At 44.7% G+C, this 12,680-nt stretch overlaps 1 protein-coding gene across 2 annotated transcripts in view; it reads right to left on the reverse strand.

Annotated features, from left to right (window-relative positions):
• Positions 1-10,914, reverse strand: part of ptpra (protein tyrosine phosphatase receptor type A) — a 52,739-nt gene extending 41,825 nt beyond the window's left edge. For both annotated transcript variants that reach the window (XM_079582105.1, XM_079582104.1), the window contains exons 1-3: positions 10,532-10,914; positions 5,629-5,670; positions 3,068-3,149 (exon numbers count right to left, since the gene is read on the reverse strand). In XM_079582105.1, the coding sequence (XP_079438231.1) occupies positions 3,068-3,143 (76 nt within the window). In that variant the 5' untranslated portion in view covers positions 3,144-3,149; positions 5,629-5,670; positions 10,532-10,914. The remainder of the gene's footprint in view (positions 1-3,067; positions 3,150-5,628; positions 5,671-10,531) is intronic.
• Positions 10,915-12,680: the final 1,766 nt, after the last annotated feature.

Raw genomic sequence — 12,680 nt, forward strand, 5'->3', positions numbered from 1 at the left:
GACAGAATTTCTCGGCGCAGCCAGGGGCCGAAGGGTGTCCGGTTTGGGAGCCTCAGAGTCTCATCTCTGCTGTTTGCAGATGATGTTGTTCTGTTGGCTTCAACAAACCAGGACCTTCAGCACGCACTGGGGCGGTTTGCAGCCGAGTGTGTAGCGGCCGGGATGAGGATCAGCACCTCCAAATCCGAGGCCATGGTTCTCCACCGGAAAAAGGTGGTTTCCCCTCTCCAGGTTGGTGGAGCTGATGACTGACCAGACGAGTGAGAATCATTGAATAAAGAGGTTTAAGAGCAGCAAGTTCGACGGATCCTCAGAAGATCGAGTGCACAGTGAGTGTAGTGTTTTTATGCTTCTTCTGTGGAGCAAAGTCAGCCCAAATTGTGCGGCTGTTGCACTGACTTATCTGACATGAAGCGTGTGCGTTTGTTGGTGCGTTTGCCCTGATAGACTCAGTCTGCGTTTGCCCGTGTTACACATTGACAGGAGTGGGGTTGAACTGGTGTGACTGTCCCATAGACTGAAAAACTATTGCTATTCTCCAGTATATTGACAGGCCTGAGCTGGTGTATTTGCTTTTTGTTTAACCCGATTTGGCAAGAGCCCAAGGAGTCAGGGGCGCACGGCGGAGCGAGACGTCCCTGCTCCGCCTCCAGCCCGGTGTGCGCGGCAGCGATCTTGTCCACATTCGCCCAATTCTTGACAGATTTTTGACAGAACGCGACAATTCCCAATAACTCGCAGCAGAACGCAACAGCGCGCAACAGTGCGGGACGCATATTCGTGACCGTGCGTAATAATTCGTGCCATTAATCGTAACACGCAGTAACAGGTCGCAACAGTTCGCGGCGGCGCGTGAAACCTCTACCCCGTATCACCCACATTCGTGATCCTCGGCCACGAATGTGGATTCGTGGCATTCGTGACTTGTCGTCGTTATGTGTAAACCCAGCATTAGATGTCAAAAAGTATTTGCGGCTCCCAGTGTTTTCTTTTCCGTGGAAACCGGATCAAATGGCTCTTTCGGTGTTCAAGGTTGCCGACCCCTGGGCTAGAGACTTACTTTTTTTTTTACATACTTATGAATTTATGCTCTACAAGTTGAGGGCCGGACTGAATCATCTCGCAGGTCCCCCCCAGGTCTGCTCTAGTCTATGCAGCAATTAGCCACTTCAATTGTTTTCACAGATAGAAGCCATATCAGTCAGTGGGGGTGTTGTTACCTGTGTCAGGGGCGTAGTCAGAGGGGTTTGGGGTGTGGTTACCTGTGTCAGGGGTGTAGTCTGAGGGGTTTGGGGTGTTATTACCTGTGTCAGGGGCGTAGTCAGAGGTGTTTGGGGTGTTGTTACCTGTGTCAGGGGCGTAGTCAGAGGGGTTTAGGGTGTGGTTACCTGTGTCAGGGGCGTAGTCAGAGGGGTTTAGGGTGTGGTTACCTGTGTCAGGGGCGTAGTCAGAGCGGTTTAGGGTGTTGTCACCTGTGTCAGGGGCGTAGTCAGATGGGTTTAGGGTGTGGTTACCTGTGTCGGGGGCATAGTCAGAGGGGTTTGGGGTGTTGTTACCTGTGACAGGGGCGTAGTCAGAGGGGTTTGGGGTGTTGTTACCTGTGTCGGGGGCGTAGTCAGAGGGGTTTGGGGTGTTGTTACCTGTGACAGGGGCGTAGTCAGAGGGGTTTGGGGTGTTGTTACCTGTGACAGGGGCGTAGTCAGAGGGGTTTGGGGTGTTGTTACCTGTGTCGGGGGCGTAGTCAGAGGGGTTTGGGGTGTTGTTATCTCTGTCGGGGGCGTAGTCAGAGGGGTTTGGGGTGTTGTTACCTGTGTCAGGGGCGTAGACTGAGGGGTTTGGGGTGTTGTTACCTGTGTCAGGGGCGTAGTCAGAGGGGTTTGGGGTGTTATTACCTGTGTCGGGGGCGTAGTCAGAGGGGTTTGGGGTGTTGTTACCTGTGACAGGGGCGTAGTCAGGGGGGTTTGGGGTGTGGTTACCTGTGTCGGGGGCATAGTCAGAGGGGTTTAGGGTGTGGTTACCTGTGTCGGGGGCGTAGTCAGAGGGGTTTAGGGTGTGGTTACCTGTGTCGGGGGCGTAGTCAGAGGGGTTTAGGGTGTGGTTACCTGTGTCAGGGACGTAGTCAGAGCGGTTTGGGGTGTTGTTACCTGTGTCAGGGGCGTAGACTGAGGGGTTTGGGGTGTTGTTACCTGTGTCAGGGGCGTAGACTGAGGGGTTTGGGGTGTTATTACCTGTGTCGGGGGCGTAGTCAGAGGGGTTTGGGGTGTTGTTACCTGTGACAGGGGCGTAGTCAGGGGGGTTTGGGGTGTGGTTACCTGTGTCGGGGGCATAGTCAGAGGGGTTTAGGGTGTGGTTACCTGTGTCGGGGGCGTAGTCAGAGGGGTTTAGGGTGTGGTTACCTGTGTCGGGGGCGTAGTCAGAGGGGTTTAGGGTGTGGTTACCTGTGTCAGGGACGTAGTCAGAGCGGTTTGGGGTGTTGTTACCTGTGTCAGGGGCGTAGACTGAGGGGTTTGGGGTGTTATTACCTGTGTCGGGGGCGTAGTCAGAGGGGTTTGGGGTGTTGTTACCTGTGTCAGGGGCGTAGTCAGAGTGGTTTGGGGTGTTGTTACCTGTGACAGGGGCGTAGTCAGGGGGGTTTGGGGTATGGTTACCTGTGTCAGGGGCGTAGTCAGAGGGGTTTGGGGTGTTGTTACCTGTGACAGGGGCGTAGTCAGGGGGGTTTGGGGTATGGTTACCTGTGTCAGGGGCGTAGTCAGAGGGGTTTGGGGTGTTGTTACCTGTGACAGGGGCGTAGTCAGGGGGGTTTAGGGTGTGGTTACCTGTGTCGGGGGCGTAGTCAGAGGGGTTTAGGGTGTGGTTACCTGTGTCGGGGGCGTAGTCAGGGGGGTTTAGGGTGTGGTTACCTGTGTCGGGGGCATAGTCAGAGGGGTTTGGGATGTTGTCACCTGTGTCAGGGGCGTAGTCTGAGGGGTTTGGGGTGTTATTACCTGTGTCGGGGCGTAGTCAGAGGGGTTTGGGGTGTGGTTACCTGTGTCAGGGGCGTAGTCAGAGGGGTTTAGAGTGTGGTTACCTGTGTCGGGGGCTGGGTCCTGAGCTGAAGCCCCCAGCAGCAGCAGGAGGAGGAGGGGGAGGGCTCTCACGTCCATCCTGCCCTGGAATAGAATAACAGAAACTGATTACCCAGTAATCCACTACTGCAATCAGATTACAGTAATAACCGGTCATTATAAAAAAACTTTAGAATGTTTTCTTTTCTCCTTTTTAGTACAAAGGATAACTTAAGCTTCCATCTTGTAACACAACCACACCAACCGCCTACACACACACACACATGCATGTGCACACCTACAAACACACACACGCCACTGTAAAGCTGTTTGTCCTGTGTCGTATTGTAATGTCTTCAGTCTATTGTTTAATGAGTTTTCACTGTACTGTACCGCACTGTGTTGTAAATGTCGCCTGTTTGTACAAGATAAAATCATTATATATTACTGCTCCAAAGTTTGGGCTCATCCAGGCCAGTTCAATAGCTTCTTTAATCAGCACAACCGTTTTCAGTAGTGCCAGCGTAAATGCACAAGGGTTTTCTAATCATCAATTACCCTCTAACACAATGAGCTGACACAATGTACCCGTAGAAACTGTACACACCTACACCGCTTTCCAAATTATTATGAGAATGACCTTTTTCTAAGTCATCAACTCAAATCACAGTCAGCATAATTTTCACAGTCAGCATAATCTTTAACTGTTAGAGGAAAACATGAATGTGTAATATCCCGGTGATATTACAGTATTTTTTTCCAAAACAAATATAGTAAAAAACTCAAAATCTACTGTTCCAAATTATTATGCAACAGTTTCAATACATTTTAAAGGTTGTAATTAACTGAAAATGGTCATTGATTGAATTTGCAGCATTAGGTCATATTTACTGAAATCAAAAGCTATTTCAATCAAAAAACATTGAACAGGTCAAGCTACATTTTAATATAGAGGTTCTTCTTTGAGAGGAGCTTCAAAATTCTTAAATCCATTTAACTAGAGAGTTTTTGCTTGGATTTGTTTGCAAGATGTCAGAATAGCCTGCTGTTTGGATAAAAACTGCCTCCCACCCTCATAGATGTTTTGCGTTAGGATGCTCAAAAGGTTCTCAATAGGGTTGAGGTCAGGGGAGGATGGGGTCCACATCATGAGTTTCTCTTCTTTTATGCCCATAGCAGCCAATGATGCAGAAGTATTCTTTACAGCATGGCATGGTGCTTTGTCATGCATGAAGATGATTTTGTTAGGGAAAGCTCAGTTCTTCTTTTTGTACTGGCCCAACATGACTCCGCCACCTCTTTGCTGATGTCGCAGCCTTGTTGGGACATGGTGGCCATTCACCAACCATCCATTACTCCACACACAATGTACCTCTGGAGGGTCCTATACCTTGATGTTTGGAGAATCCAGAGCAACCAGCAGATTCAAATACCTGTATGCTGTGCTGTGCTTTGCAGCAGCTGATGTATTTATTTGGCCGAAACCGTCCTTATTGTGCCTTTATCTGCACAAACCCGTGTGTGCTCTCAATCAGTCACAAATCTCTTAACCGTACGCTGATTATGCTTCCTCTTTCATGAAATATCGAAGGTTTTCATACCTAGACCAAGGCATTCAACTATTTCACGCTTTTCATCAGCAGAGAGATCCTTTTTCCTTCCCATATTGCTTGAAAATGTTGGACTGCTTTATAACGTTGAACATCCTTTTTCAGTGAGATTGATGTCAGTGATTCAAAGAGCCATCCATGAGTTTCATTGAAAACTCATGGATGAATTTTTTTTTTTTCTTTTTTTTTTACCTTTATGGCACTGAAATGCAATTTGCATAATAATTTGGAACACAGTGTATGAAGGTATTCCATTGAAATGCACTAATTTCCAGCTAGAATAGGCATTCAACACATTAACTACATCTAGACTAACAACTAGAATATTTATGATTAATTTAACCGACTTGCACACAGTAGACCCCGGTTCGAAAATCCCCACTGGGGAAAATGGGCTGCCAGTGTGGGTCCTTTGGCAAGACCCTTCACGCTACTGCCATACCTGAAGCATTGGAAACGGCCAAACAAAGGCTATCTCTTATTCATCTGGAATTTGACAAATAGAAATATGTTTTTAAATTCTAATTGATCTGATTTTTTTTTTACAAATGTGTGTTTTAATGAAGTGTATGTAAACATACGGTTCACACTGTATATAGTTTCAAATAATCCATGCTGTATTTTCAGAAGCCCATACATCTAACTTCCAGACAGGTCGTGGCTTGGAAATACGGAAATACGGATCTAACGTAACGATATTGTTCGTTAATATGATGTGCTAGAAACAAAACGTTCTCATATGAAAAACTCCACGTCAAACTCATAAAAATCCCCAAACAATGTCATGTGCACAGATTGGCCTCAGGCTCTTTATCTGAACTGAATTTGAATAAAGTGCAGAAAAGAGATAATGCACGTTATAAAGTGATTGAAACAACTCAACTTTATTTGATTTGATTGGAGAGAAGGAAGGGCATTACTTTTAGAGGGAGTAATCAGTCATGGTGGTGTAACTGTGTGTTGGTGGGCGGTACCTGGCGGAGGGGGCGGGGTCACTCACTCATTCGTCTTTGGTCCTGAAACACAAACACAAGAAAGGAACCAATGACTAAGATGAAAAACAAGTATATTTTATGACACATGGCCACCTCAACTTTTCCTGCTCTACACCGCGTTCCAAATCATTATGCAAATGATATCTTTCTCAGATTTTCTAAATTATCAACTCAAATGACAGTCAGCATAATTTTCAAGTCTTTATCGGTGAGAGGATTATTCGTTTCAATACATTTTAAAGCTTGTAATTAACTAAAAATTGTCATTTGTTGAATTTGTAGCATTAAGAGGTCAATCAAAAGCTATTTCAATCAAAAACATTTCAACAGGTCAAGATACATTTTAACATAGGATCATCCATTAAACTTGTGAGTTTTTGGAGAGTTTCTGCTCTGATTTCTTTGCAGGATGTCAGAATAGCCTCCCATGCATGAAGATGATTTTGTTCGGGAAAGCACGGCTCTTCTTTTTGTACCATGGAATAAAGTGGTCACTACACATATTTTTCAGAGGTCATTTTCACCCCTTCAGGGAGCCTAAAGGGGCCGACCAGCTCTATCCCCGTGATTCCAGCCCAAAACATTACTGACTTACTGACGTCACAGCCTTGTTGGGACATGGTGGCCATTCACCAACCATCCACTACTCCATCCATCTGACCATCCAGGGTCACACGGCCTCATCCGTGAGCAAACTCAGCAACGAGAGGCGAAGACAGGACGGAGGCTAACGAGGTGAAAGGACACGCCTCTCCCCGCTATCGCGCCACAACAATGCTAACAGCTGCATCAATGATGATTTACCATCAGGACGGGCAATCTACACATCCATCCACTGTTCAAAGTGTGATGGCCAACTTCTCTCCTTCCCCCTCACCAAACATCCTACTGTATCTACTTCTCCCTCGCTGCAAAGTTGTTTGCGCTAAAAATCGTTGCACTGTAAGTACGATTTAAATTAAGATGAATAAATCCACAGAGACCACCTCTTTTGGTTGTACTGCAGAGCCATGTCGTTCTCTGTCCCTCCATTACATGCTTAACATGGCACACTTTTTCATTGCAGCCAACTCATGATGTTTTTAAACTATATAAAACCTCATGATGTTTTTAAACTATATAAAACCTCATGATGTTTTTAAACTATATAAACCGTCCTCATTGAGCCTTTATCTGCACAAACCTGTGACAAAATACTATCCACGAGTTTCATTGAAAAACTTTTTTTTTTTACTTTCATGACACTGAAATACAATTTGCACAATAATGTGGAATGCAGTGTTGTTCCCTAAGTGGACCTCCAAACACAAACTGACATCTGTCTTCAGCAGACAGGACTCCACAATATCACTCATTTACTTTTGTCATTTATACTTTTATCAGGACAGGATTACGTTACACAGATACAAAAGTGCTATAGAAATAAATCAGCTGCCATTCCATATTCAGTCGTTCGTAACAAAGTCTTATTTTGTTCTACATGGAGAAACAAAACCAATTTAGAATATAAATTAGATCAATTAGGAGAAAACGATGACAACATGTACATAACATGTAAATAGGGATGCAAAATGCTTAGAATTTTCACTATGGGAAATTTTCAATGGGAATTAACTGGAATTTATGGGGAATGAATAGCCTGGGAACCCCCAGGCTGCCGTGTGCGCTCAGATCATTTGGAACTGCAGCAGCCTGGGGACCATGGCCCAAATGTGGGACCAATCACAGAACGAGGAGGGACGGCGAGACCAGGACGCATCATTCAACATACGGAAGGTAGTATTTTATTAACGGATAAAAAAAAAGTTTATTTACGGACCCAACATGACAGCAGCAGACGCGACGCCATGTTTCGAGCTTCACACCGTGTTAAATAGTTAAGCTCGAAAGTTTACAGCGGGTACGTCATCGGCTACGTGCAGATGCATGATAGACGTTGGTAGCGCCAAATAAACGGCTGTGGACGATCGTAAACCACACCTCTCCTATGAGAAAATATCAATGGGAATAAACAGGGACTTCAGACAATGGAAGGTTGCTTCTTTACAAACAGAGGAACTGAAGCAGAAACATGTGATGTGATAGGAACACTCATCTGATGACTAGTCTCAAAGAAAGATGTTTTGCCATGTCTGACACGAGGGTTTGAAGAGGACTGAGTTTAAGTTTGTGTCCGATTCAAAGAAGAGCTTTTAAACTGAATAATAGACTCATTCCATGTTTGTGTCCATCATTGTTATGCAGCAGTGCAGTCTGACAATATCATGTCGTTTGAAAAGTCTATAATGGAGGTCTGTTCTGTTTAATGCAGCACTGTGTCAGACACGCCCACTCCTCCTATTGGTCAGAGTCTGTCATGATCTGATTGAGTGACAGGTGAATTTAACAATTAATCACAATGTGATCAAACTAAATCAATCAATAAAACGTGTCCCAGTGCTGATTAGAAAGAGAATTAAGCAGAATGCAAGTTTAGCAAAGTTGTGTCTCACACTTACTGAAGTCACTTAATGCATGTTTTATGGTTCAACATCATTAAAGAGAGGTTAAGAGTTCACCGCTTGTTTATTTCAAAAGAAAATGCCAAAAAAATGTCATTTAAGTATTTGGACAGTTTACAGTTTTATTTTGAACATTTCCCACATTTACAAGCAAAGGTGCACAAAAACAAGATAAAAAAGCAAAGGTGCACATTGAACGTTTTTGACAGGCCGACGCCGATATTTGGGGAGTTTCATTGACTGATGCCGATATGCACGGCCCCGATTTTTTCAAATTTCTTGTCTATAATCCTATGAGATTTTTAAACTGTCGCATGTGTTGAACTGTGACAGCAGGGGGCGTCACAGCCTTGCATAAGGCTGATTAATAAAAAACATCCCTGTCCTGGAGTGAAAAAGTGAATGGTTCTCTTTTCTCCAGTGCCGATATAAACAGTCTTCATTTTTTCTTGATTTATCAACTATATCAATCAATAAAATAATGTAAAAACATTAAACCTGGATCACTTCACTATTCTACACTATTTCCTTGGGGAAATGACAGGTTTTAGTTTCCACTAATATTAACAACTTACATAAAGTGATCTATGATATTATGTTAGATCAGTTATTTCATGAAATAAAATCTGCAGCAGTGGTTTTAGTTTATTTCTTTACGTGATCCAGTTTCTGTCCCAGTCTTTCTTAGTTGATGTTAGCAACTATAACATTTTGCGCTGGATTCAAAAATACAATTGCAGAAGTTAAAACTAACTCAGCGACTGAATTCTCCAGATTCTGAGCATCAAAGTGAGCTGCAGTCGTTCATATTCACTGAGGTTTAGTCTGGTGTTTAGCTTTTTTCAGAGCAATTTTCATTGTCATCATTTTCATCCATCACTTTCAGTTCTGGCGATATCTCCGTTTGTCAGCATTAGATCGGCCGATAGCCGATATTGAAAAATTCCCAAATATTGACCTGATATATCGGCCAGCTGATATATGGGTCGGCCTCTAACGTAAAGTCATTTAAAGTCAGTTAAATGAAGTCCAAAACAACTTGAGCTGAACAATATGCTAGTCAGGGGAGAGTGGGGAAAGTTGGGTCACTTCTTAGCTTTACTGCCAAGGCTTTCAACATTGACTAAATCACAAGGCTTTAATATTGAATAGAAACAAAATAGTACTCAACCCTCCCATACTATTCTGAAGGGTAGACGCTAACATTGATCAAAGTTAGGATACTTCAACATGAAACAGGTCCTTCAGATAGAAAACATCCACCCGTAAACCGCAGTGTTGGTCATTACTGAAGCTGAAAAGATCTACAGGAAACACAGCAGATGGATCAGATCTGTCAGAGCCTCTACAGATGAAGGAACAGCAGAACAACAGGTTCTAATGAGAGAAGATCCTCCCACTCCTTCTTCAGCCACTCCTCACCAAAACATGTAAACCGGGGTCAAGGATGAAAGGCTTGGTACAGTCTCTTCAGTGTGACCCAACTTTTCCTCTTTCTGCTCTGGTTTCCTCACCTGTCAGGCAGCTGCCATCCAGCATCCACAAACAGGAAGTGGAGTAAAGGCTCTAAAGCTGAAACCACTCATCCATTTAACCATAACTAATGGATCAACTATTACTATTACTACTACTATTGTACTACTGGTGAATGGCTTTCTGGTTTACACACTAAGAACTAGAAGAAATGACATGAAAATGTAGCATTTTGTTATTGAAAGTGAGGGTGTGTAGAGCGTTCTGTCTTTATGTCAGAAATGTGACGTGTCTGTGTCTCAGAAGAAGCTTCAGTCTAATAAACCGGTTTGGAAATAAACCTCTTTAAGCCCAGCTCACGTGCTCATAAAACCCCGTCAGTGTCAGTGCATTCAGTCCTTTATGGCTCAGTGGCTGAACTCTGGAGGTTCTCAGCTTTCAAATGAGGAATGGCCTGTTCACACAAACTTGTGCTTGTGTTCATGAGCAGCTTTGAGCTTTGAAGTGCTAAGAACCTCCTCCCTCACTTTAGGTTTGCTCCATCACTTTGGCCTGATGGGAAAGGCTTTCACACACTAATCATTACCCGTAACAATAATAACACCAAAATAAGTCTGTGGAGACTCCTACTTCTTACTCTAGCTGATAAAAGTACCTGCAACTATTCCCAGGTATGAACTCGACCCAAACCCAGATGTGAAAGGTCATTAGGAACACTGGTGCGGACCTAAAGTCTCATGCCTCAGGCAGACCCGAGCTGGGCCTGGGCTCCTCAGAGCGGCTTCAGGACCAGAACCAGGACCGGGACCGGGACCGGGACCGGGACCAGGACTGGGGCCCCGTGCACGGAGCGCGCGTGCGTGACAGGAAACGCACGGTCGAAACACGCACGCATCAACAACACTCACCTGAATCCTCAGAGTGTCCGAGTGCGCGGCTCAGAGGCACAAAGGCCCGGGGGGCAGTCTGCTCCGCTCCCCGGGAACAGCGCTCTCGCCCGGGCAGAGTCAGAGGACAGGCCGGGGCTGAGGAGGGGCCGAGGGGCTGGGCTGGTTCTCTCCGAGGGACGGACGGACGGGGCTCCACACACAGCGGGCCGTCAGTCGCCCATGGCCCGCGGGTCGGGGCCGGTCCGGGTGAATCCTGGGCTGGTCCGGGCTGATGGTCCCAGTGTGCGCCTAAAGTCCTGGCTGTGGCTCCTGTCTCAGTCCGCCATGTTGCGTTGGAGGAAGAATGGAGCACATTCCCGTCAGGCCTCAGCGCGTCCCAGGATCCGCTCCGAGCTCAGCGACCCCTGGCGGCGGCGCAGGAACCGCACAGCCTCTTCTTCTTCTGTTGTTTAATGGAGGTTTATTATTGCCCCAGTACAGAATGTAACCTCACTTTCACGCATGCACAACTCCCTCTGCTGTGGGATCTGCCACAGTGTCTGAAACATGCTGTTCCACAAACCTTCAGGTGCTAAGTCCTGATCTGACTGAAAGAGCTTCTCTGTTAATGAGAAAGAATAAGAACATTTTATTTCAGTTTGTCTTCTTTGTTATAACAAAGGCTTGTAAAACATCCGAGCAAAATAAAGAAATAACAAAAACGTGACAAAAGCATGTGTTCAACACATCAGTTCTTAGTAAATATTAGTTAAGACTTGTTGGTTTTGCACAGAGGTGGGTTATTACATTTTAACTTTTTGAAGTAATTGTACTTTTGCAAGTAGTATACGCAGTACCTCTCGAAGTACTAATACACCTTGAACTTTTGCACATTTTGTCATGTTTTCAACCATAAACATAAATATTTTATTTTGATTTTATTACTGAACGTTCACACACAAGTAACAGACAACTGTGAAGTGAAAGCAAAATGATACATGATTCTGTTATTTTTCAAAAAATAGAAAAGTGAAAAGTGGAGCGTGCATAAGTATCATACAGCATTTTCTGAGTGCATTAAATTGCCTTTAAAACATTAATAATGACTCCAGAATGTTCACACCTTGGCCTAACGGTTAAATAGAGGCACCTGTGTATAATCTACTCTCAGTATAATTTCAGCTGTTCTTTTAGGCCCTCAGAGCTGTGGTCGGAGTGTATTGGTCACTAAACAACATCATGAAGGTCAATGAGCACCAGAGAGGTCAGGGATAAAGCTGTGGAGAAGTTTAAAGCAGCATTAAGTTATACAAAGATTTCCCAAGATTTGAACATCTCCCGGAGCAACTGTTCAATCCATTGTTCGGAAATGGAAAGAGTAAAGCACCACTGCCAACTTACCAAGACACAGTCGCCCATCTAAAATATGTGGACGAACAAGGAGAGCACTGGTCAGAAAGGCAACCAAGTGCCCCAAGATAACTCTGGAGGAGCTGTGAAGTCCTGCCGCTGAGCTGGGGGAATCTGTACATGGGACAACTATAAGTCGTATCTACACAAATCTGGCCTTCATGGACAAGTGGAAGAAAAAAACGTTATGTATGGAGCAAACCTAACACTGCTCATCGTCCTGAGTGCACCATCCCCAGTGTCACATATGGGGGGGGGGGAGCATCATGATGTGGGGCTGCTTTTCCTCAGCGGGGACTGGGGAGATTGTGAGAATAGTTGTGAAGATGGATGGAGCCAAATACAGAGACATTTTGGAGGAAAACCTGCTGGAGTCAGAAAGAGAAGTGAGGCTGGGGCGGAGATTCACCTTCAGCAGGACAATGACCCTAAACACAAAGATACATCTACAAAAACAAACATATTAATGTGTTAGAATGGCCCAGTCAAAGTCCTGACCTAAATCCTATTGAAAATCTGTGGAAAGACCTGAAAACGTCTCTTCACATACTTATGCACACCCCACTTTTCGGTTTTCTTCTATTTTTTGAAAAATAACAGAATAATGTATCATTTTTCTTTCACTTCACAGATGTCTGTTACAACTTTGAACTTTCAGAAAAAAAATCTAAATAAAATCTTTATGTTTGTAGTTGTAAAGGTGACAAAATGTGCAAAGCACTCCATGGGCACTTGACAGCACAAATGACAAGCACACATGGATCAATACATGAGCACA

The sequence above is a fragment of the Gobius niger genome (assembly GCF_951799975.1).
Source record: "Gobius niger genome assembly, chromosome: 24".
Classification (NCBI taxonomy): Eukaryota; Metazoa; Chordata; class Actinopteri; order Gobiiformes; family Gobiidae; genus Gobius; species Gobius niger.